Genomic DNA, 27,378 nt, shown 5'->3' on the forward strand with positions numbered 1-27,378 from the left:
ACACACATGATATATTAAATTTTTGGTACAATTTGGGCAGAACTCAGTGAGTACAATTACTTAAGAAAAAAAAAACTTCACATCCCAACCCGGATGTTTTTTAACTGCCTGGGAATTCCCCAAATTTCACAACGACATTTTGAAAATTTCGAGTGTAAAGGGAAATGGAAGCAACCGACGAGAACTCTTCGCAATTGCCGGCGTACACGGCTCTGAAATGGGGAGAGTTTGTCGCCAATCCTCATTTATTGTACAACTTGTGTCCAGGGTCCTCGAATCGCAGAGAGGACAATGTAATAAACATGGCAGGAATATGGACTAACCCCAATAACAGGTAAAAAATAAACATGCCGTCAACACGCTCTCTCTCTATCTCTCTATCTCTCTCTCCCTCTCTCTCTCTTACTCATATATTTAGCTATAAAGCTTCATAACTATTATTTTTAGAGAAGCTAGTACATGGACAGTCAAACATTTAAATGTCTTCTAATCCATGTCCACTTTTCTATAAATGAGAACATACAGCTTATATTAACCATATTTAGTCCATATTTTTAGTTCATCAGATGAGCTTTCTTATCAAAATTTGTCCGTTGTCTGTTGTCGCTGTCGTAAACTTTTCACCTTTCGTACATTTCATCTTCTCCATGCGGGCAGTACCACTGGACCAATTGAAACCAAACTTAAAGCTTTCATCTTAGCCCAAAATATCTTACCTTTTCCAGTTTTCCTGGTAAGATATTTCGGACTATTTTCATCTTTGTTCAAATGAAGACCGAGGTACCTGTTTAAATTAAGGGGAAATGATTTAGAATATAAATGAAAATTTGTTGGTATTTTTCAAAGATTTTCTCAAAAACCAATATCAGCCAGAAAATTAAGCTGTAGCTTGTGTGGAAGCATCTTCAAGTAGTGTAGATTTCCGTATGATCAAATCATGATCCCCAGAGTTAGGGTAGGCCACAAAGGGGGTCAATTATTTACCTAACTAAAGAATACTGTAGAAGCAGAAATGTATTCGTTGCAATAAAATTTTGTTGTTTAATTTTCAACCGAAGAAAATTTTGTTGGGATTTAATTTCGTCATATCGTAATCCATAAAATGTACCATATATATCAACTCTGTATTTATGAATACTTCTATTAAAAATTTGTCATGGATTTAATTTCATTGATTAATATTGCCATCAAGGAAATTAAATCCTCAACATATATTTCTGCTTCTACAGTACATAGAGAGAAAAATCTTCTCAAAAACAAATTGGCCTAGCAAACAAACTTGATCTCCCTCGTGTGGAAGTATCCCCAGGTAATGTAGATTTTAGTTTTTGTTCAAAATATGATATCCTCGGGGTATAGTGTCACAATGCGGGTCGAAGTTTAACATAGGAATATGAGGGCAGGAGGAGGGGTTCAAATTTGCAATGTACATAAGAATACAATTCATGTGTATCACTGTACAGTACTGATCAGACCCAACCTGACACCAGAGTAAACCCCAACTAAACCCGGGGTTTACTTTCTGGGTTTACTTTTGGTTTACTTTTTAAAAATTTGGGTCCACTTGGGGTTTACTTTGGGTTTACTCGGGGTTTACTTTGGGTTTACTCGAGAATTGCTTTTGGATTCAACTATACGCACTGAAGTGTGAAGCAGACCTGTATTTTATCTTATCATCCTACTGCCTGTGATTCCTGCCCCTTGTGTATTCCGAATACACATGTAGCGTCTGCTTTCAGGGTATACTTCTGATCGGGGTTTACTCTCTGTGTCCACTCTGGGTTTACTTGGGGTTTACACTGGGTTTACTCTGGGTCCACTCTAGGAAACCCAGAGTAAACCCAGAAAGTAAACCCAGGGTTTAGTTGGGGTGTGCTTTCTGTTAGGTTGGGTCTGATCAGTACTGTACATGGAGAAAAATCTTCTCAAAAACCAATATTGGCCAGAAAACCTGTATCTTGTTACAATTAAAGCATCCTCAGGTAGCTGGGGGTAGATTCAAGTTTGATCAGATCATCGTTCCTGGTAGTAGAATCAGGCCACAATGAGCCAGGAATTGAATCTTTACACATATAGGATAAACTTGATTATTCTTAGAATGTTATTGATATATATGGTATTGATTACTGGGTATACACTGTTATGTGCAAGAATTGTAACATTTGTTGATTTTCAATTGTTAGACTGTTGGACATTTTTTTTGGTCCTTTCAGGGGTGCATTTATCGATATATAAACAATATTGCTTTAGATTTTCTTGAGAACTGCAATGCTAACTACGAACCTTCCTTTTACAAAATGGATTCAATGCTATGCATAAGAATAGATTTTTTTTAAACTTGTTTACTTCATTGCTCAGATATTTTGTATGACTCATAAAGCTGATTTTATATCATGACTGTCTTGCTCAGGTGAGTGATGTGGCCCATGGGCCTCTGTTTTGTGCGTTTTAGTACAATCATGTTTTGTATTAGGCCATTTGAATCCCATTTTAATACAACTCTTCATTAGACAAGACATATTGCATGTATTTTAAGTACTAACTTTAATTTGTGCAGTTTTCGCACAAATTTCATTTAATTAATTAAGCTTTGCTTTTAATTTCATAAAGTAAATCATTATCTATATAAATACCAGTTACTGCTGAGGTTCCAAAATGGCTACATTCATTCAGTTTTAATGCAGCAGTAAAATGTAGCCCTTTCTGATCTTGTTTTTATCTGTAATTATTAGTCTAATTTCTTTCCCATTAAAACAAATTTGGAGGGGAGGGGGGGGGGGGCTGTACATGTATATAAATATTGCATGCAGCTAGACTTCTTTACTTTTCATTAATGATTTTTTTTTTGTAATAGCTTTATTAAAATACTTTATTTAGTATACTTAAGCATGTTTATAAGTATACTTACTAGCCTACTTTTAAATTACAGGGAGTTTAAAGTGGAGAGTATAGAGGAGCTAGAGCGGCTCAGGAATGACCTGTTGACAAAGCCGATCTTGTTTCACGTGAAACTGCAGCATCATAAGACTGAGCACTATGTAGTGATGAAAGTCCACAAGACTTGGAAAGGTCAGGCCATTTACCATGTGTTTACAGTATAGTTTATTAATTAAATTGTTATAATTAAGTTATAGCACTACACATAGTCATGATACGTATAACATATACAAGATGTGGAAATGTTTGGTTCGTCCTTTGTTCATTTAAGGTGGTATGGGACACCTGTTGTTATGGAATGTGGCTTAAAGTATACTATAACTAAATCACTTTTTATTGTTTAAAATTTCAATTAATTTTAAAATATTTGACCAAAAAGTATGTTTTGAAAATTTTTGGAGACTGAGGTAAAATTCATAAAAGCCCAGCAATCATGATTTGAACTCATGACTTAATACAGATTGTCTTATATCCATTGTGCTACATAGCATATACAGTGTATATGGAAAACCCAAACAAATGTAGACCAATCATGAACTATCTCTTTAACCTGTGGTAACACAATTTCTCGAGTAACTTCACGCTGTAGTACAAAAGCCTTATACCTGTACATATACAATGTAATTATATGTGTTAATTCTTTTACACAAATGGCTCAAATAAACAGACACAGTAATCAAACAAAGGCTATAAGTACATGCAATTTGTACCGATATGTATATATGTCCTTTTACACAAAACGAAAAGGCTCAATTTGCCAAACACTGTACAGTAAAACTCGTTTAGTACAAACACGGATATTGCGAATTCACAGATATAGCGAAGTCATCTTGGATCCGCAGCTATGTAAATTTAATGAATATCTTATATGGTTATAACGAATTACGGACTCATGAACTCATGACTTAAAACAGATTGTCTTATATCCATTGTGCTACATAGCATATACAGTGTATATGTAAAACCCAAACAAAATGTAGACCAATCATGAACTATCTCTTTAACCTGTGGTAACACGATTTCTCGATTAACTTCACGCTGTAGTACAAAAGCCTTATACCTGTACATATACATTGTAATTATATGTGTTAATTCTTAGGTCCCAGTGACTTCGTTATAACCGAGTTTTGCTGTATATGGTAATATTACTGAAGGCAATATGTAATTTATTATGTGAAAACTATTTCTGATATATGTGAAATTTATGAAATAGAGGAGATACAGACTTCTTGAAATTCATACATGTATAGTTAATGACAGTGTGCATTTTTATGCCCCTCAGATATTAAAGATGAGGGACACAAATTGATTTTCATATACCCCTGGTATTTTTGTCTGTCTTTTAATTTGAAAACCTCTGAATTTATATTCTAAATTCACATTTCATAAAATAAATGGTCCATGTCAGTAAAATAAAGAATAAGGTAATTAATTCTATAGAGATCAATTAAAATTATATTTCAAAAAATAAAATTATGAGAAATAAAATTTGAGAGTTAAAAATTTGTATACATATGATACATTTCATTGTGATGATAAATGGGTTCCTATGTCAAAAATCAAACTTTTTGGAAAGTGGCTAAATTCTCCATACATTTCATTTAAAATTTCATTCACTTCAAAAACAGGGCCGATTTTGCTGTTTACCGCACCTAGTTCTTTACTCTAATAGAAAAAACAGTTAATATATAGTAACATACATATAAGCGTAACAAATATTGAATCCGACATAATTTTTTATGCTAGTAAGATAATGATAGTCTCTCATAAATTGTTGTCAGTGATTAGATTATCATTGGCACTTAATTGAGATCTAATTCACTCGTGCAGTCAAGTGTATTTCCAAGTTGTCTTACTATATATATACATGTACCAGTATATATATTGATGGCTTTTTAGATGAGTTCGCAGTCCTTGTGAACACAAGGCATCCAGGAATCCGAGAAGTACTGACCCACAAGTTGTTGGAGATCACTCAGCACATGCAAGAGGGCAAAAAGTTCTGTCTGAAGGTAAGAATATGTTTGGTCACCTGATCATCATTGTCAATCCATCCACATGTCAATTTGAAAACACATACATTTTACATTGAACTAGATTAGAAAATATAGCAGACCATATTTTATCAATATATACCTGTGTCTATATTTCGGCAAATGTTATTACCTGGTAAATTGCTAGTTTTTGAATGATTTAACTGTGCGTGTTGAATCAATTTAAATTTTATCAATAAAATTATTAATTAGCATGGAGGAAAAATAGATCAGGCCTAATTTTCTCAGAGGAGCCGTAGGTACTTTATTCCTGTTTTTGTTGAAAAAAAAAAAGAGCAAAGAGGAATAACTCATTTTTCTATTTTAACTAAAACTGAAAAATTGAGTTATAAATCTTTTCACTTTTTCAAAATGGCAATATTATTATTTTGCCTACTAATTGGCAGATTGACTTTTCATACTATATTTTATTCATTGTCAATGAATATTTTTTAATTTTTGTACTCCAAATCTGACTATATTATAGCTTCAGCGTTTAATCAATGTAGCAGAACATTAAGCATATGACCTGATGTGGCAGTGCCTGAGAAACAAAACATTAATTTACTTGGCCTTTTAATACTGTTCTTATATCCCATCTTTTTTTTTTCACAGCTAGACTTTGGCCCAGCAATGAAGCAGTGGTACAGTGGGGCTGTAGACTCGCAACCAGATCTTTGTGACAACAGGCGGAGCAGCGACTCGGGACACATGGAAATCGCAATCCACAACTACTCCACTCCAGTGGACTGCTGCATGAACCCACTGTGTATTGTGGGTTGCTTCCCTTTCTGGCTTCTTCTCGGAGGACCATGCTATTGTGTAAGTCAGAATTGTCAATATATATAACCCCACGGCCCCAAATGAAACGCACTTGACTTTTAGATTCACCGATTTAGGAAATATATGGATGGTCTGAGGGTTTTAATTGTTAAAGATACACTATATTGTATAATTAGTAAGCTTAATGAAAAGATAACAAATTTTGAATTTTATTTTACTTTATTTTATTCAGATTCACAGAACTAGGAAATGTATCGATGATTCCCACGATTTTCGGGATCTACCTGTTGTCCTAATTACAGGGGTGAGTTTGAGGGTTACCGTGCGGCAAAACATGCCACCACCAGGACCACCACAACACTACAACCCCCAGGGACCACCCCAGTACTACAACCCCCAGGGACCACCAGCCTACCAACCTGGGGTAGGGCCAGGGAACTATGGCCCCACACCACCCCCACCTTACCCTGGCAACAATTGTTAGACAATTGTAAAACAAGAGGGTTAGTGGTTTTGTGCAGCGGTGTTCAATGCTTGTAAATATTACAGTGATATTGTAAGATGACTATTAAACGAGAGGGTCAGAGAACTGCATGGTTGTGGCTATTTTGAGATTATTTTCATCCTCTTTTTAATCGCAGATATCGATCTATATTGAGATGGAGGAAAATGTTCAAATTCTGAAAATATTTGAATTTTTTTTCTGTACTAAATGATAGCCAAACATACAATTATTTAAAACCTGGAATCTCAGTAATTTTGAGCATTTATTTTTTTTTAACAACTCTGTAGAATATGATGTTCTATTCAGAGACAGCACAATTTGTATTGTAAACTTTGATATATTTTATGCTTGTACATGTATTTACATTGGGTTTTTTGGAAGCATCAAATGAAGCTGTACAAATTAAGTGTTCTCTTCTTCATGTTTTGATAACTGCCTCATTTTCATATTCATGAGAGATTTTTTTCAGAAAAGTATTGATTGTTTACCATTTGATACAATTAAGGGGGCTGGATGGTCGCAGCCATTTTTGATAGACTAAATTGACCCCTTTTAGAAAAAGAGCTCTTAATAAAGATCTAGAAAAATTTTGAAAATTAAAAGCTAAAATCTATTGAATTTTTCTGAACTAAAATATAGTTTATAGCTTCACAAATCATATCTATAAAAATCAAGGTAGATCTGATGTTTGATTTGTTGTCCTTTATATTTCATTTCGAATTTTCCCTAAGTTTGATTTTAACATGTTTTCTTTTCATACAGTTAATTATGTTGTATTTACTTACTGAAATTTCTGGTTAGTGATAACAGCTAAACAAATAATGAAGCAAACCATGAGTCTATTATTATTTTTTTTAAATGATTTTGTAGATTGATCTGAATTTTTTAGGAATATATATATATATATATGTATATTTAAATACATGTAACATACATGTACATGTACATAACATATGTGTTGTTTAAAAGGAAAATTTATGGTATGGGGTCTATATGGGTTTTTTTAATGTAATATTGTGCCACAATCTTGTCATTGTGTGTATAAATTACAATTTTGATGTAAATTCAGCATGCGGGGTTAGTATCCCATATTTGTATTTTTGAATTAGCATTTTATAAGTACATTGTTGGTAAAAAAAACCTGTAATTGGTTCATTTTTTTTTTATCTCTGATCAATTGACTTACATGGAATATATGTGGAATGACTGAATCTAATTTGATTTTCCGTATTATATAGGTCTAGGTCAAGGCCAAATTCAGATATTGTTGTATTTGTACTTCTCTGTGGCATTATTTTGCTTGGTTGTGAACAAATAAAGAACAGTTTTAACGGCTGCTGAATTTGCCTGCATATTGCCAGTGGAATACATTCATTGGATTAGCCTGTCCACAAATGCAGAAACTGCAGTGAAGGATTGTCATAATTGCACAGATTTGTTTATAAATCTGTTAATAACATACATATAATTAATTACCTTCAGAAGGTCATTTTTCATCCATATTTGCAACAAAACTCAGCTAGAGTATACATGTAGCAATTACCGGTACATGGTATGTGGTTTTTGTACATCATAGTTTACAATGTGCCATGTAATATGTTACTTAGAAATGCCAAAAATAATTTAGTTAATGATCATCGAGATTTTACAACTTTCATACTTACCCGTGTGGTACTGGTAGTCTACTTATGATAATTGATATTGATAAATTATTGATAGACTATGATTATGTGTAACCTTGTTTTGCCATATACTACCATTGCATTGTAATGACATTTTTGCATGCATGCATGTCAATTTGGGAAATACTGTACAATGTTATCATGGATTTTTTTTTCGTTTTTTTTTTTTTTTTTTTATAAATAAACAATTTATAAGTAACTTTTCATTAAAAAAGTTCGAAAAATCTTAAACATGTATTTGTCACTGCTCAACAACACAGTGAAGAATTTACTGAATTGTTTTTATTCATTGTGAAGTGGAGATTTTTTTTTGAAAGCAGCTCTCTTCTCTAAATTAAGTCATTGCTTAATGTCCTGCAGAATCTTTTATGAATTAGGTATGAAATAGAGAAATGTATGAGCTCTTTATCAAGCTTACGCAAATTTGATGTAAAAATGCAATTTCTGATTAATATCGTATATACTTAAAAGAAACGAGTTAACTGTATTTAGTGCAATACAAAATCACATATTTTTTAATCCCATATTTTTTGTCAAATTCACTAAATAAATGCTTATGTACACTAATGAATAATTTAGGTGTATTATGTATAGTATTAAAGTTCACTAATTGCAAGTATATATATATGGTATTTTTGGTACACATTTATTGTCAGAAGCAGAGATATATACTGCTATATAAGTTGAAGGGAGATGCAGAATTATGTTTTATATTAACTTGTGCCCAATCCCATTGCAATATATAAATCAACAAAGTATGTCCAAAATCAAAAGTTTAAATAGTGCTGCTAAAAATTCATATTTACATTCAGATATTTATATGTTTTTGTTTTGTTTTGCAATTATATGTATTATGCTTGCTTATTTTACAAACATTAAAACTTTTTATTTGGTTTCATGGTTTGTTTTCTCTCTATCATACGGGGATTATTGGTATTCCGGATCCTCCTTAATTTTCCATGTACATTGTATCAGTCCAAAACATCTGACCTTTTTCTTTTTTTTTTAGAATGATTTTTTTTTCTAAAAAAAAAATGGTAAAACAAAAATAAAATTTTTTATAAAGCACTAAAAATGGCTAACGACACGAACAATAGAAATTGTTGCACAGATCTGTTTCTATTGTTCGTGTCGTTAGCCATTTTTAGTGCTTTATATATTCAGTTTACTGGCTTAGTATCTATATATTAGATCCGACACCTTAAAGATGCCTAGTGTTGTTGATTCTATTCAGTGCTATATATATATATATATATATATATATATATATATATATATATATATATATATATATATATATATATATATATATATATATATAATTTTTCGATATGATCTATATTATTGCACTTTGGAAAAAAAATGTGCACAAAAATGCTAGAATCTAGCATTTTTGTGCACATTTCTAGTAGATAATTGTGTTTACCTAGTTTTGCTTGATTGGACATTGGAAAGAGAACCCATTAGATTTGAAAAGGGAACCCATGAGATATTAAGCTATCCAAAATAGCAAATTCGCAGCAATGAACGACGCCTAATCAACCGTGGGTTTCGGACGATGAGATATTTGTTAAATTTGTTTCAGCTCAAAAATAACTCGTGTTAATTTGTTTCAGCTCAAAAATAACTCAGTATTGTCTCTTAGTTTTCTCTTAAATCCTCACGTTTTAAAAAATACATTAAAGATAAAGGCATCTCTTCGGATCCAACATCTTATTTTTTTTTTTGAAAAGCAGGAACAATTTATCTTTGTTCCATAATGATAGGGTCAATCTTGTTATGCCAAACCTTGTCAAATGAAAGTGATTCCTTTTTTCTGAATATTGACCCACCCTATCGAATTTTAAGATATGGTAGGTAACTACATTTAACGTTGAGAATACATGTAGAAACTCCATTGAAACAAAAGGCCAATGAACCTCATCGTTCACCTGAGCTGCCAACGAACTTTGACCCCCATAAATGAAAATGATTCCATAGTATAACAATCGGCGGTGTATTTGTTAACTTGTTAATAGTACGGTGATCCCTGTTTCTAGCTTTCTCCTGACCTCTTCAGACACGGTTTTAAGTGACATAAAAGGAAATGGATATGTCTTGAAAGTACGGGCTTTTCACTGGTCAATCTGATTACACACTTTGTTCAATAAGTAGTCAGTCCTGGAACGTCCGTGAGAACATCAGAGTACCGGTATTTTACAAAGCAATGTTTTAATTTCATGTCTTTTTGTCAAGTGTATTAATTATGTTGATATCCTCTGCAACTTCCGTATTCAGCTATAACGGATAATTACTTAGATCACTGTCATCTATTGAGTTGTTGTCCTCTCGATAATTGCCAAAGTTACAATATCTCTGCTAAAATTGTCATCTTCCTGTCTATCAACATATGTTTTCAGCATGTTAGCATTGAACATCTTTAACTTTCCGTCAACATCAATCTTCTAATCTATACTCTATACCTTTTGAACTATTCTGTATGGTCCTCTCCACCGTATCAAAAATTTGCTAAATAAGAAGCAAATCAAGAACTCTCATCTTTCTTCATGTTTCCCTGCCTCACCCGTAAGTTATAGTAGTAGACTGATCTTCCCGAATTCTCTTTGGCTTTTTGACATGTCGACTGAAGACGATCTATTAAACCTAAAACATACTGATAAGTTGTTTTAATTTTAGGATCCGATACCTCTTTTGTCCACAGCTCACAAAGAATCCGCATTGGACCTCTGACATTGTGATCCTTAACCAATTCAAAAGTTGAAAATCTAAAAGTTTCCTGATATGGTGTCACGAAATGCAAATAGCACTGAAGACAAATTCATGTAACAGTCCTTAGGACCCTCTGCATGAGTCCTCTCATCATTTCTTAAGCGTTCGGCTAAAACGCTTGACCAATCCATCGCACATGGGATGGTACGGCGTTGTCGTCAGCTGTCGGAATGAAAATAGACGACTGGTCTCAGCCATCAGCTCCTAAGTAAACTGGCTTCCCATATCAGTAAACATCTCAACAGGTGTCCCAAGTCTGAAAAAAGATTTCATTAAGTAATTTACAACTCTATCAGCTCCTATACGTTTTAACACCACCGGCTCCGGGTATCGTGAAGTCTACAAGGGTGAAGATTTACCCATTCCTTTGGTCCGCTGCTGGTTAACTTGGGCCAAACAAATCTACTGCAGCATGCTTACAATGTTTCAGGTATCTTACCCAAAGGTTCTTTTATTGTCCTACCTGTTGGAGTTGTCCTTTGACAAATGTTACATAACTAACAAAGTCGCCAGACATCTCCTTGCACTACCGGCCAGAAGGACTCTGATACGCTCAGCCAATAGTTCTTTTTGTGCCTTAATGTCCTGACATCAGAAATCAATGTTCTGGTGTTCATACTTTTGTCCTGAAATTCTCAGGAACAACTATAGTTGTGTTAATTAAGGTCTTCCGTTTCCAACGGAAGACCTTATTGTTTTCGTACTGTTTATTAAGGTCTTCCGTTTCCAACGGAAGACCTTATTGTTATTGCTTTGTTTCTTTTCCTCTATTATTAAGGTCTTCCGTTTCCAACGGAAGACCTTATTGTTATTGCTTTGTTTCTTTTCCTCTATTATTAAGGTCTTCCGTTGGAAACGGAAGACCTTATTGTTTTTGCTTTGTTTCTTTTCCTCTATTATTATTATTATTTTTTTTTCTCCCACGTTTTCTCGAAAACGCTTCAGTCGATTTTGATAAAACTTTCAGATCTTGTTTATGACAACATTTGTAAGAAAAGTACGTGGGATTTTTTTGGTCGTCACTTCCGGTCCCGAGATATTAAAGATTTTATGTTTTTGCTTGTTCACGAGTTTTCTCCAAAAGTATTTAAGATAGAACTTTCAGAGATCGTAGAGAGTGAACGGCCGCAGTGTACTACGCATATCCGAACGTCTGCCGTCACTTCCGGTCGTCAGCGGAAGGAAATGAAAAACCTTACTTTTTCAATTTTTTGAACTTGAATTTTTTTTATGTTACTATTCGATAGAGACACTCTAAAAACCTCTGAATATGAAATCTGTTTTAAAATCGATCCATGCATTCTCGAGATTTTGGGCTCCAAAGTTCTGAAGCGAGAGTCCGCGTAGCTCAGTCGTTAGAGTGGTGGACTTGTGTCCAGGCGACCCGGGTTCAGTCCCCGAGTGCCGATTATTTGTTCTTGCTTAACTGTGTTTTGTTTAACGATTTTATCTTTATAATGATGGATTTGAATGTTTTCCGTTTTCTTTTTGTCATAAATAAAAATAATAGCGGCTTTTTTTCAGTACAAATATAGAGCTCTTTTCTGTCAACTGCTCGCTAAATTCGGACGATTGTCGCATTGCCGGCATCAAAGACATGCCGCCGAAGCACCCCTGCAGTTTGACCGCATTAGAGTTCACTGGATCGCTTTGCCGGCATCAAAGAAATGCCGCCATTTCAATGATTGTATACACACAACATTTAGCAATGCACCAACGTTTTTAGTATTTCACATGGCTTAAAATGAAAGGTTGTTTTGTATTTATTCAAACATTTAGATATGTACATGTATGCATGTATACATGCGTTTATTGACAAATGTTGCGTTTATATTGAATTCCTCAACACTAAAATCTCTCTCTCTCTCTCTCTCTCTCTCTCTCTCTCTCTCTCTCTCTCTCTCTCTCTCTATAAAAGATGTACTACAGGTAACATGGAGTAATGAGGCTAGAGGCTAATGTACATTTGACGTCAAAAAAAGTAAATACGTATTTTTTTCTAGTTACGGGATATTGTCTACGGATGTTATTTTTTGAAATTCACTGTTCAATGATTTAATAACAAATCTATTGACTGTCTGGGATTTAAAAAAAAACGATTTTTATTATCAACTGAATGCTTAACATTGGTCATTTAGACATAACACTTGGGTATCGTTTGGATTCGGGAAAATGGGGAATAAATAATCTTACTATATTTCTAATGATGTAGGTTATTTTATTTGCTGACTTACCAGAATTTTTTATTATGCAGTTATTGTCGGCAAAGAAAAACTTGAGACAAAAAGAAATATAATACATATGAAAAAGCAGATAAAACAATTATAAATTTCTTTATCAAATCAGAGACGTAAATGTTATTTATGTCTCTGATCAAATCGATTTCTGATTAATCTCTCTCTCTCTCTCTCTCTCTCTCTCTCTCTCTCTCTCTCATCATACATATGTAGTGTTTAGCATGTAAATGTTATGGCATTTTATATATTTTATTTCTGAAAACTTTAAAAGTAAAAAGTAAATCCATAAATTGCGTTTGATGTAAGATTTTAAAAGATTATTGCAAATGTTTCTCGACTTGTTGCAATACTGCTGTTGTCATAGGCAAAATCCCATCGTGAGCTCTGGACCGGTAAATGTCCGAGTAAAAATAAACTGGCGACTTCGAGAGAATAATGCGTATATCTCCCCTATTGTAAGACCCATCAAGTTATATTTTTTGGACTAATAGTCATACAATAATTGCTGTATCTAGAAATGAAACGGAGGCGTGACGAGTGCCCGCAAGGGCACGAGGTCACGACCCCGTTTCATTTAAAGATACAGCAATTATTGTATGACGATTGGTCCAGCAAATGATTTGTGGCACGCCTACTTTCACGAGCTGCATTTTTCGCGCAGCATTTCAGTTTGGACCGCTTTGACAGATGGACGTAGATTTCCTTGAGGATGAATTCAAAATTGAAAAGATCGACGACTTGACATCATCTCAAGTTTGTGACGAAATGGAAGCTTTCGACGGATTACTGAACATGAGCGTTACGTAGACGCTTGCAGAGTACGAAACAGAATTGGATCATCTCCGAGTGTTCCGTTTTTCCGGAAACATCTGCAACTGCCCATAGTAAAGAGGAGCCCATGAGCAAGAGGCCTAAATTCCCGTTTGGATAATTTAAAAACTGCAACGTTACGTTTCAGTTTTAAAGTATAGTTAGTAGCCAGATAGGTTGTTAAACTAAACGAAACGTATTTTTTTTTTCATTTTTGTTGTTGAATTTTATGTTGTCTGTGTTAAAAATTACACAAGGACGTTCAGCAGCAGTTCAGGTGTTTATGGAGAAGAATTTGAGTTTAGAGTTGTTTTGAAATTGATTTGTTTTGTGGAAGTTTGCTTCTTCTTTTTTTCAGTGTACAATAGTTCAAAAATTATTGTACGGTACTATCACCATGCCTTCTTTCATACAGAACAATAACTTGTAAATTCTAAAGTTATTGTACGGTGATAAGCCACGCCTACTCGGGTGAAAGACAAGTATTGGAAATTATTGTACACCAGTCATCAAAGGAAAAACGCCGCATAAGTGCCACAACTTAAAATTCGGCAGGAGTGTATCTCAGACATTACTTTTATAAAAAATACATGCACGTTGCGAGTGTTTTAAAGATTAATTGATTTTTTAGGACTTTGAAGCGAGCTGGTAGTTTTCTATCTGGGTCAGAGTTCGACCTCTTTCTTTATGTATGGTTTCTTTGAAATTAATGTTGAAATGGGCTTGGCCCCTGTGCAGCCACGTAATATTTCTGTTGCATGTATATTTCTTTTTTTTCCGTTTAGTCTGAATCTACGATAGCGTGTGAACTACTTATGAATGTTAGAACTGTGGAAATTACTGCATCAAATTTTTACCGAATAAATTTACGTGTTACTGATTTCGTTATTTCTACATTTATAAAGATTCTATCAATCCTGCTGAAATAAAACAGTCAAACATAATAGTAAACGACACGAACAAAAATTCTCAACACTGAAATACATGGGTAAACTGCATCAGTCATTGTTTTAGGACTTCCCCTAATAGTTGTTACACGAATCCGAGATCCACACCTCAAAATTCTATTTTCGATTTATTCACGACGAAAATCAAGCTCGGGTCTTTTCACCCCCCTCAAGACAAAAACACGCGTCAATATTTCAAATGACCTCGCACTGTTACCAAACCTAAATAGTCAGACATCTTACACTTTGTTTTTCATCTCATACAAAAACTTCTCCCGGGCGAAAACGCCCCAAATTCAAACACAAATTCGGGAATTATTTCGCGTCAGCCATGTTTTGAGACACCTGCAAAGGCTGTGTGTTCTAATCTCGCCGGAGCCAAGATTTGTTCTTTCTCTCTATTTCTTTCTCTGCTTTTTATTTAATTTTCTAACTAAAATAATCAACATAAAAGGGTTGTTGGACTGTAGTACAAGTTGAAAAACACTCTTCAATTAAGATTTAGACAAATACAGTCTTTTATTATTAGGGTCTTCCGTCTTCAGCGGAAGACCCTTCTATTCTTATTGTTATTAGGGTCTTCCGTTTACAAAGGAAGGCCCTCTTTTTTTCTTCGGTTTCTTTTTATTACAGGTTATTAGACCTGTTATTAAGTCAATAGACCTCTTATTTAATATGAAATAAAATGGGACTGGTCCTTAAAATTAAGGATCCTACAGGTGTATAATCCTTCATCCATCGCTCTTTTAGATCACATCTGCATTTCCTGATATGTTTCGTTGATGAAGATAAAAGGCAAGGTCATTTCCTCTTCTAAAAATCGGACGGAAGACCTCCTCGTTGCTCGCAACGAGATCGTGTCTAGTTATTATTCTTTTTTTTTTCTCCCACGTTTTCTCAGAAACGCTCCAGCCGATTTTGATAAAACTTTCAGATCTTGTTCATGACAGAATTTGTAAGACAATTACGTGGGATTTTTTTGGTCGTCACTTCCGGTCCCGAGATATTAAAGATTTCATGCTTTTGCTTGTTCACGAGTTATCTCCAAAAGTATTTAAGGTAGAACTTTTAAATTTTCAGGGATGGTAGAAAGTGTCCAGCCGCAGTGTACTACGCATATCCGAACGTCCGCCGTCACTTCCGGTTGTCACCGGAAGGAAACAAAAAAGTCATTTTTTAACATTTTTGTTTTGAATTTTTTTTTATGTTACTAATCGATAGAGACACATGAATAACTTCAGAATATGAAATCCGTTTTAAAATCGATCGACGCATTCTCGAGATTTTAAGCTTCAAAGTCTTGAAGCGAGAGTCCGCGAAGCTCAGTCGCTAAAGTGGTGGACTTGTACCCAGGCGACCCGGGTTCAGTTCCCGAGTGTCGAACGTTTTTTCTTTCTTAATTGAGGTTTGTTTAACGATTTTATCTTTAAAATGATGGATTTTAATGTTTTCCGTTTTATATTTATTGTAAATAAGAATAATAGTATTTTTTTTCATTAAAAATAGATGGCTTGTTTCTGTCAGCAGTTCGCTAAATTCAAATGCTCGTCGCATCGCAGGCATCAAAGACGTGCCGCCGAAGTACCCCTGCAGTACGCTGGATTGCTTTGTCGGCATCAAAGAACTGCCGCCATCTCAATGACACACACAATATTTAGCAATGCACCCACGTTTAAGTCAGTATTTTACATGACCTTAAAAGGAGAACTGATTAGTATTTATTCACATATATAGATACACGCATGCATGTATATAAATGTGTTTTTTGACATACGTTGCTGATATACTGATTCCCTAAACACTATAAAAAACTAGAAAATAACTCTCTCTCTCTCTCTCTCTCTCTCTCTCTCTCTCTCTCTCTCTCTCTCTCTCAAGTACAAATGTTTTAGCATTTGAATAAGAACTAGTTCAGGTAACATGTAGTCAATTGGATAGAGGCTAAATGTACATTGGCGTCCAAAAATTATACATGTATTTATTTCAAGTTACGGGATAATGTCTATGGATTCAAATAATTTGAAATTCATTTTTTAATGATTGTCTTCTTACTGATTGGAAGTCAACGCTAAAAAGTCATTTTTATTAAAGACAGTGTACTTTTTCCTTTTTTGTGCATGTCTATATACTGATACAAATCTGTTGCCTGTCTGGGATTAAGAAAAACCTCCGAAATTTATACACGTAACTATACAAACGAACGGGTGACTGCGACAATATTTGAAAACTGACCACCCGTTTATGAGTGTTTTAGCCTAAGAATAAACAGATGTAAAAAAAAAAAAAAAATCAATAGTTACATCTTTCAAACAACGCTTATACATTGTTCTAACATATGTATTTTATTTAGAAATTGATCTTGGGCCTTTAATTTCAACTAAGTACTATTCTAGATTACTGTACTAATTACCAGACCAATTCGTTCATTATTAACAGAGTTATGAAGTTTTTGGCATTTGAGTTTCAATTGTCGTGTTTGATATGTACTGTAAAAAAATCTAACTCCCAAGCCCTTCACTCAATCCTAAATATAATTTATTAAAATGAACCTCGGTCCCCATTCTTATTGTCTGTCAATTATGCAGCGAATTGAACAATCAAGACGAAATTCCTGAGATTAAACGGCGCTTATTGCTAATACCTGGAAATTAAATTTACACAGTACACGCACCGACCCCCCCCCCCCCTCCTATTCACAAAATCATTTAGTTTTTGTGGCCTGATTTTACTGGATCTTTCATCTTGAACCCTTATTTTCAACCTAGTTCAATTCTAGACTACTGTACTAATGCCCAGACCTATTCGTTCATTTATAAGAGAGTTATAAATTTTTGGGCATTTGAGTTTCGATTGGCGTGCTTGACATGTACTGTAGAAAAAAATTCTAATTCCCGAGTCCCTTACTCAATCTTAATGAAATTTTGTGTAAATGTACCTCGGACCCCATTCTTATTGTCTGCCAAATATGCGATGGATTGAACAATTAAGAAGAAATTCCTGAGATCAAACGGCGAGTATAGCCTGTACGGGGACTTAAAATTTACACAGTACAAGGGATGTAAGCAGCCGCGTATTATTTCTGTTGCATGTATATTTCTTGTTTTCTGTTTAGTCTGTATCTACGATAGCGTGTGAACTATTTATTAATGTTAGAACTGTGGAAATTACTGTCATCAAATTTTTACCGAATTAATTTACGTGTTACTGATTTCATTATTTCTACCTTTATAAAGATTTTATCAATCCTGCTGAAATAAAACAGTAAAACATAATAGTAAACGACACGAAAAAACATTCTCAACACTGAAATACATGGGTAAAATGCATCAGTCATTGTTTTAGAACTTCCCCTTATTGTTGTTAACCGAATCCGAGATCCACACCTCAAAATTCTATTTTCGATTTGTTTAAGACGAAAATCAACTTCGGGTCTTTTCACCCCCCCCCCCCCCCCCCCCACAGACACAAACACGCATCAATATTTCAAATGACCTCGCAATGTTACCAAACCTGAATAGTCAGACATCTTACACGTTGTTTTTCATCTCATACAAAATCTCAGCTCCTCTGCCGAGCGGAAACGTCTTCAGCGGAAGACCCTTCTATTCTTATTGTTATTAGGGTCTTCCGTTTACAAAGGCAGACCCTCTTTTTTTTTCTTCGGTTTCTTTTTATTACAGGTCATTAGACCTGTTATTAGGTCAAAAGACTTCTTATTTAATATGAGTTAAAATGGGGCTGGTCCTTTAAATAAGGGATCCAACGGGGTGTATAATCCTTCATCCATCGCTCTTTTAGATCACATCTGCATTTCCTGATATGTTTCGTTGATGAAGATAAAAGTCAAGGTCATTTCCTCTTCTAAAAATCGGACGGAAGACCTCTTCGTTGCTCGCAACGAGATCGTGTCTAGTTAAGGTCTTCCGTTTCCAACGGAAGACCTTATTGTTTTTGCTTTGTTTCTTTTCCCCTATTATTATTATTTTTTTTTTCTTTGACGTTTTCTCAAAAACGCTTAGGCCGATTTTCATGAAACTTTCAGACCTTACTGAGCACAAAATTTGTAAGAAATTTATTGATCAAATTTTTGGTCGTCACTTCCGGTCCCTAGAAATTAAAGATTTTATGTTTTTGCTTGTTCACGCGTTTTCTCAAAAAGTATCAAAGATAAAACTTTCAAATTTTCAGTGGTGGTAGAGAGTCGTTAGCCGCAGTGTCTCTCACATATCCGAACGTCTGCCGTCACTGCCGGTCGTCACCGGAAGGAAATGAAAAACCTTAATTTTTCAATTTTTTGGATTTGAATTTTTTTTATTTTTTCATTCGATAGAGACGATCTCAAAACTTCAGAATAGGAAATTCGTTTTAAAATCAATCCACGCATTCTTGGGATTTTGGACTCCAAAGTTCTGAAGTGAGGGTCCGCGTAGCTCAGTCGTTAGAGTGGTGGACTTGTGCCCAGGCGACCCGGGTTCAGTCCCTGAGTGCCGAATCTTTTTTCTCTCTTATTTGTGTTTTGATTAATGGTTTTATCTTTAAAATGATGGATTTGAATGTTTTTTTTTTCATAAATAAAAAAAAAATAGCGGCTTTTTTTCAGTACAAATATAGAGCAAATTCTGTCAGCAGCTCTCTAAATTCCGACGCTCGTCGTATCGCCGACATCAAAGGCATGCCGCCGAAGTGCCCCTGCAGTTCGACCGCATTAGAGTTCACTGGGTCGCTTTGCCGGCATTAAAGAAATGCCGCCATCTCAATGACTGTATGCACACAACATTTAGCAATGCACCCACGTTATTGTACTCGGCTTAAAAAGGTGGACTGCTTAGTATTTAATCCCATATATAGATACACACATGCATGTATACATGCGTTTATTGACATAATTTGCTTATATATTGATTTCCTGAACATTATAAAACACTATGTAATATCTCTCTCTCTCTCTCTCTCTCTCTCTCTCTCTCTCTCTCTCTCTCTCTCTCTCTCAAGTACGAATGTTTTAGCATTTAAATAAGAACTAGTACAGGTAACATGCAGTAAATTGGATAGAAGCTAAATGTACATTGGCGTCCAAAAATTATACATATTTTATATCAAGTTACGGGATAATGTCTATGGATTCAAATAATTTGAAATTCGTTGTTTAATGATTGTCTTCTTACTGATTGGAAGTCAACGCTAAAAAGTCATTTTTATTAAAGATGGTGTACTTTTTCCTTTTTTTGTGCATGTCTATATACTGATACAAATCTGTTGCCTGTCGGGATTAAGAAAAACCTCCGAAGTTTATACACGTAACTATACAAACGAACGGGTGACTGCGACAAGTTTTAAAAACTGACCACCCGTTTATGAGTATTTGAGCCTAAGAATATATAGATGTAAAAAAAAATCAACAGTTACATCTTTCAAACAACGCTTTTACATTGTTCTAACATATGTATTTTATTTAGAAATTGTGTAATATGTGATATTTAGAATTTAATGTTCTACGTTTAATATAGAAGTCACCGACCGACCTCCCCCCCCCCCCCTCCCAATTCATAAAATCATTTAGTTTTTCTGGCCCGATTTTCCTTGATCTTTGATCTCGGGCCTTTAATTTCAACTAAATACCATTCTAGATTACTGTACTAATTACCAGACCAATTCGTTCATTAATAACAGAGTTTTTGGCATTTGAGTTTCAATTGTCGTGTTTGACATGTACTTTAAAAAAAATTCTAACTCCCAAGCCCTTCACTCAATCCTTATGAAAATTCGTGAAAATGAACCTCGGACCCCATTCTGTTTGTCTGTGAAATATGCAGCGGATTGAACAATTGAGACGAAATTCCTGAAATTAAACGGCGCTTAATGCCTAAACGTGGAAATTAAATTTACACAGTACACCCACCGACCCCCCCCCCCTTCCTATTCACAAAATAATTTAGTTTTCCTGGCCTGATTTTACTGGATCTGTCATCTTGAACCTTTATTTTCAACCTAGTTCAAGTCTAGATTAATGTTCTAATGACCAGACCTGTTCGTTGATTTTTAAGAGAGATATGAATTTTTGGGCATTCGAGTTTCGATTGGCGTGCTTGACATGTACTGTAGAAAAAAATTCCTGAGCCCTTCACTCAATCCTAATGAAATTTTGTGTAAATGTACATGTACCTCGGACCCCATTCTTATTGTCTGTGAAATATGCAGCGGATTGAACAATTAAGAAGAAATTCCCGAGATCAAACGGCGAGTATAGCCTGTACGGGGACTTAAAATTTACACAGTACAAGGGATGTAAGCAGCCGCGTAATATTTCTGTTGCATGTATATGTCTTGTTTTCCGTTTAGTCTGTATGTACGATAGTGTGTGAACTACTTATGAATGTTAGAACTGTGGAAATTACTGTCATCAAATTTTTACCGAATAAATTTACGTGTTACTGATTTCGTTATTTCTACATTTATAAAGATTTTATCAATCCTGTTGAAATAAAACAGTCAAACATAATAGTAAACGACACGAAAAAACATTCTCAACACTGAAATACATGGTTAAAATGCATCAGTCATTGTTTTAGGACTTCCCCTAATTGTTGTTAACCGAATCCGAGATCCACACCTCAAAATTCTATTTTCGATTTATTTAAGACGAAATTCAAGCTCGGGTCTTTTCACCCCCCCCCCCCCTTCCAGACATAAACACGCATCAATATTTCAAATGACCTCGCACTGTTACCTAACCTGAATTGTCAGACATCTTACACGTTGTTTTTCATCTCATACAAAAACTCAGCTCCTCTCCAGGGCGGAAACTCCCAAAATTCAAAGACAAATTCGGGAATTATTTCGCGTCAGCCATGTTTTGAGACACCTGCAAAGGCTGTGTGTTCTAATCTTGCCGGAGCCAAGATTTGTTCTTTCTCTCTATTTCTTTCTCTCCTTTTTATCTAATTTTCTAACAACTAAAATATTCAACATAAAAGGGTGTTGAACTGTAGTACAAGTTGAAAAACACTCTTTAATTAAGATTTAGACAACAACAGTCTTTTATTATTAGGGTCTTCCGTCTTCAGCGGACGGAAGACCTCCTCGTTGCTCGCAACGAGATCGTGTCTAGTTATTATTCTTTTTTTTTTCTCCCACGTTTTCTCAAAAACGCTTCAGCCGATTTTGATAAAACTTTCAGATCTTGTTCATGACAAAATTTGTAAGAAAAGTACATGAGATTTTTTTGGTCGTCACTTCTGGTCCCAAGATATTAAAGATTTTATGTTTTTGCTTGTTCACCAGTTTTCTCCAAAAGTTTTTAAGATAGAACTTTGAAATTTTGAGGGATGGTAGAAAGTGTCCAGCCGCAGTGTACTACGCATATCCGAACGTCCGTTGTCACTTCCGGTTGTTACTGGAAGGAAACAAAAAAAGGTCATTTTTTAACTTTTTTGTTCTGAATTTTTTTTTTGTTAATATTTGATAGAGACACATAAATAACTTCAGAATATGAAATCCGTTTTAAAATCGATCAACGCATTCTCGAGATTTTAGGCTTCAAAGTCTTGAAGCGAGCGTCCGCGTAGCTCAGTCGATAAGGTGGTGGACTTGAGTCAAGGCGACCCGGGTTCAGTTCCCAAGTGTCGAACTTTTTTTCTTTCTTAATTGAGGTTTGTTTAACGATTTTATCTTTAAAATGATAGATTTTAATGTTTTCCGTTTTATATTTATTGTAAAAAAGAATAATAGCAGCTTTTTTTTATTACAAATAGATACCTTGTTTCTGTCAGCAGTTCGCTAAATTTAAACGCTCGTCGCATCGCAGGCATCAAAGACGTGCCGCCGAAGTACCCCTACGTTACGCTGGGTTGCTTTGTCGGCATCAAAGAAATGCCGCCATCTCAATGACACACACAATATTTAGCAATGCACCCATGTTTAAGTATGTATTCTACATGACCTTAAAAGGCGGACTGATTAGTATTTATTCACATACATAGATATACGCATGCATGTATTTAAATGTGTTTATTGACATACGTTGCTGATATACTGATTCCCTAAACACTATAAAAAACTAGAAAATACCCTCCCTCTCTCTCTCTCTCTCTCTCTCTCTCTCTCTCTCTCTCTCTCTCTAAAGTACAAATATTTTAGCATTTAAATTAGAACTAGTTTAGGTAACATGCAGTCAATTGGATAGAGGCTAAATGTACATTGGCGTCCAAAAATTAAATATGTATTTATTTCAAGTTACGGGATAATGTCTATGGATTCAAATAATTGGAAATTCCTTGTTTAATGATTGTCTTCTTACTGATTTGAAGTCAACGCTAAAAAGTCATTTTTATTAAAGACGGTATACTTTTTCTTCTTTTTTTGTGCATGTCTATTTACTGAAACAAATCTGTTACCTGTCTGGGATTAAGAAAAACCTCCGAAGTTTATACACGTAACTATACAAACGAACGGGTGACTGCGACAAGGTTTGAAAACTGACCACCCGTTTATGAGTGTTTGAGCCTAAGAATAAACAGATGTAAAAAAAAAAAAAATCAAGTTACATCTTTCAATCAACGCTTATACATTGTTCTAACATATGTATTTTATTTAGAAATTGTGAAATATGTGATATTTAGAATTTAATATTCTACGTTTAAGATAGAAGTCACCGACTGACCCCCCCCCCCCCTCCCAATTCATAAAATCATTTAGTTTTTCTGGCCCGATTTTCCTTGATCTTTGATCTTGGGCCTTTAATTTCAACTAATTACCATTCTAGATTACTGTACTAATTACCAGGCCAATTCGTTCATTATTCACAGAGTTATGAAGTTTTTGGCATTTGAGTTTCAATTGTCGTGTTTGATATGTACTGTAAAAAAAATTCTAACTCCCAAGCCCTTAACTCAATCCTAATGAAAATTCGTGAAAATGAACCATTCTTATTGTCTGTTATTTAAATATGCAGCGGATTGAACAATTAAGACAAATTCCTGAGATTAAACGGCGCTTATTGCCTATACGTGGAAATTGAATTTACACAGTACACGCACCAACCCCCCCCCTTCCTATTCACAAAATCATTTGGTTTTTCTGGCCTGATTTTACTGGATCTTTCATCTTGAACCATTTTTTTCAACCTAGTTCAATTCTAGATTACTGTACTAATGACCATACCTATTCTTTCATTTTTAAGAGAGTTATGAATTTTTGGGCATTTGAGTTTCGATTGGCGTGCTTGACATGTACTGTAGAAAAAAACTCCCGAGCTCCTTACTCAATCCTAATGACATTTTGTGTAAATGGACCTCGGACCCCATTCTTATTGTCTGCCAAATATGCAGCGGATTGAATAATTAAGACGAAATTCCTGAGATCAAACGGCGGGTATACGGGGACTTAAAATTTACACAGTACAAGGGATGTAAGCAGCCGCGTGATATTTCAGTTGCATGTATATTTCTTGTTTTCCGTTTAGTCTGTATCTACGATAGCGTGTGAACTATTTATTAATGTTAGAACTGTGGAAATTACTGTCATCAAATTTTTACCGAATAAATTTACGTGTTACTGATTTCGTTATTTCTACATTTATAAAGATTTTATCAATCCTGCTGAAATAGAACAGCCAAACATAATAGTAAAAAACGAAAAAAAATTCTCAACACTGAAATACATGGGTAAAATGCATCAGTCATTGTTTTAGGACCTCCCCTAATTGTTGTTAACCGAATCCGAAAATTCTATTTTCGATTTATTTAAGACGCAAATCAAGCTCGGGTCTTTTCAACCCCCCCCCCCCCCCCCCCCCGACACAAAATGACATCGCACTGTTACCAAACCTGAATAGTCAGACATCTGACACGTAGTTTTTTTTATCTCATACAAAAACTCAGCTCCTCTCCCGGGCGGAAACGCTCCAAATTCAAAGACAAATTCGGGAAATATTTCCAGTCAGCCATGTTTTGAGACACCTGCAAAGGCTGTGTGTTCTAATCTTGCCGGAGCCAAGACTTGTTCTTTCTCTCTATTTCTTTCTCTCCTTTTTATTTAATTTTTTAACTAAAATATTCAACATAAAAGGATTGTTGGACTGTAGTACAAGTTTAAAAACACTCTTCAATTAAGATTAAGACAAAAACAGTCTTTCATTTTAGGGTCTTCCGTCTTCAGCGGAATACCCTTATATTCTTATTGTAATTAGGGTCTTCCGTTTACAAAGTTTTTTTTTCTTCCGTTTCTTTTTATTACAGGTCATTAGACCTGTTATTAGGTCAAAAGACCTCTTATTTAATATGAAATAAAAGTGGGCTGGTCCTTCAAATTAGGGATCCAACAGGGTGTATAATCCTTCATCCATCGCTCTTTTAGATCACATCTGCATTTCCTTGATGAAGATAAAAGGCAAGGTCATTTCCTCTTCTAAAAATCAGACGGAAGACCTCCTCGTTGCTCGCAACGAGATCGTGTCTAGTTATTTTTTTTTTTTCCAAATTTTGTGCACGCGATTTCTCGAAAACTACTCAACCGATCTGAACAATTTTTTCAAAGATGATGGGAAATTATCTGAATTTTATATGTTTTTGAATTTTTTGTCGTCGTCACTTCCGGTCCGGATTTACGGTCGATTTTGTAATTTTTTACGACCAATTTTGTGCAGAGTTGATCTCAGAAACTATAAGAGATATGATTTTGAAATTTTCAGGATAGGTAGAGCATGGTTTGAAGTTGTGCACTATTTAGTTGTTTTGCACCAGTGGCGCTATTCCTTGGAGCTCGCTTAGGCACAAAAATGGGGTACAGATTTCGAATCAAAATTTCCATATGTTTTGATCAGTATCTTTTGATCAGTTGATATTTTGACAAGACATATAGAACAAAAGTAGTAGAAAATCAAAAGTTCTATCCAATAAAATCAAGAAAAAGGGGCTGGCCCCTTTAATTAGGGACCAAGAGACTCGTAAATTCTATTACGAATAACTTGAAAACGATTAATATTTTGTTATGCATTATAAAAATCAAAGTTGTTGATCTCTACATTATGGGTTTGAAAGAGTCATCGTCAGGCCCATGTCTGACGTAATTAGGGTTTTTATTCTTTATCTTCAATTTTTTTTTTTTGGGGGGGGGGGTAATTTTGAAATTGTATCGATATCTCATGGTATCATTTTATCTAAAAAAAAAAAAAAAATCGGACGGAAGACCTACTCGTTACTCGTAACGAGGTCGTATCTAGTTTTTTTTATTTTCAACATTGGCCGATTTAAATATTCAATTATAAATCATTACTTTCATCTTTATGAAATGATCGTTAGGGGTCTGCCTCTGTATCCTTTCCCACTTAACCACGAATTAAATCCAGAGTTACTGTAGCATTTTTCTCTTCTGCTCGCAGTGTGTCACATTTAAGTCTATAATATCTGGAACACGAATTGGTTGAGTCTTTTTACCTGCATTGCAAGCTTGTGGTCTAGTTAACACTACATTAGCGGTACTGCGACTCCAATTCATATCTGGATCTTTTGGGTCTCTTGCGTCTGGAATGTTCCCGATGATTACATCATACATATTCTTTAAAATCCCCTATAAAGGAAGGTGTGGCAATCCCCTCGCTTTCATCTTGGATCCATCTAGAAGAACACACTCTCGACACTTGCCAGTCAGCTGCAAATCACAAATCAAAATCTTTATACTACACCATTACACCGTTACAACCCGTGTTTCTTAATACAGTAACCGAGTGAACATTCATTTGGTCTGCCATCATATGTAGGCATGTTCTCTAAAGCAATCGTCACATATTTGCAAGAAAATGTACTTACTAAATCAGTCTTTGGACTCGAGATTGAAGTTGTGGTACTTACGAAAGTAAATGCTGAGCTGAACATTTACCTTGGCTTTTCTTTTTAATTTAATGTAACTGCAGCTGAAATACGTGTTCATGTAAGTTGCTGTTGCGCATGCATGACACTGGAATAAGGCGTGCCTCATTTTGAAACATCTGTAACAGCTTACCATCTTTCCCGTGGTTGGTGCATCTTCGTATCTCTCTCTCTCTCTCTCTCTCTCTCTCTCTTTCTCTCTCTCTCTCTCTCTCTCTCTTTTCTAACCACATATTTAAATAAGGATGTTAATTAATGTATTCATTAAATAAGATACAATTTTGATTCATATATATGAAACAGAAAACCGTTTACAATTAATTGACTGTGTTGACATGTGATGAAATTAGAGTACAAATTGGTATACATGAATGTAATTACTACAATTATAACAATAGTTTCTCACCGCTCACCTTCTGCGATCAATTTATCAGAAATCTCACTTTTTTACGTTTTTCAAGGATTCTGTATCTGACTCATCATCTGACTTAAATTCTTACCGATTTTTTTTCGGAATCACGTTATCACCTTATTATTTCTTTGTCATCTGGACAAGGTATGATAAACTTTTTGTTTTGCCATTTTGTCTAATAACTCTCTTAGTTTTCTCACTTTCTCCGAAAGAGAGACAAAAATTGTCGTTTTAACTTGGAAGCCAACAGGAAGAAGGAAAATTTCACGAGATAATTCGTTATTTAAATGAGCTTGAATTACCGGAAGTCAGGGAGAATACAGTCATATTCATACCTTACTTCAGTTTAATAAATAAAATAGGGTACAATTACTTTAAGATAACAAAACTTCACGTCCC

The 27,378-nt window shown here is 34.8% G+C and overlaps 1 protein-coding gene across 1 annotated transcript; it reads left to right on the plus strand.

The window, feature by feature from the left end:
- The first annotated feature begins 7 nt into the window (after nt 1-7).
- LOC105329109 (uncharacterized) lies at nt 8-8,833 on the plus strand. The gene is made up of 5 exons (XM_034453615.2): nt 8-334; nt 2,930-3,069; nt 4,837-4,949; nt 5,586-5,792; nt 5,986-8,833. Exons 1-5 carry the CDS (start codon nt 165-167, stop codon nt 6,235-6,237), a joined length of 882 nt encoding a protein of 293 aa, XP_034309506.2. The 5' UTR covers nt 8-164; the 3' UTR covers nt 6,238-8,833.
- Nucleotides 8,834-27,378: the final 18,545 nt, after the last annotated feature.

Source organism: Magallana gigas, chromosome 10 (assembly GCF_963853765.1).
Source record: "Magallana gigas chromosome 10, xbMagGiga1.1, whole genome shotgun sequence".
NCBI lineage: Eukaryota > Metazoa > Mollusca > Bivalvia > Ostreida > Ostreidae > Magallana > Magallana gigas.

Bases quoted from the DNA above. Each gene is read 5' to 3' on its own strand.
- LOC105329109 (XM_034453615.2), top strand. From the start codon at position 165: ATGGAAGCAACCGACGAGAACTCTTCGCAATTGCCGGCGTACACGGCT. The intron at 3,070-4,836 runs GTCAGGCCATTT...ATGGCTTTTTAG, and splicing joins AGTCCACAAGACTTGGAAAG to ATGAGTTCGCAGTCCTTGTG. The intron at 4,950-5,585 runs GTAAGAATATGT...TTTTTTTCACAG, and splicing joins GCAAAAAGTTCTGTCTGAAG to CTAGACTTTGGCCCAGCAAT.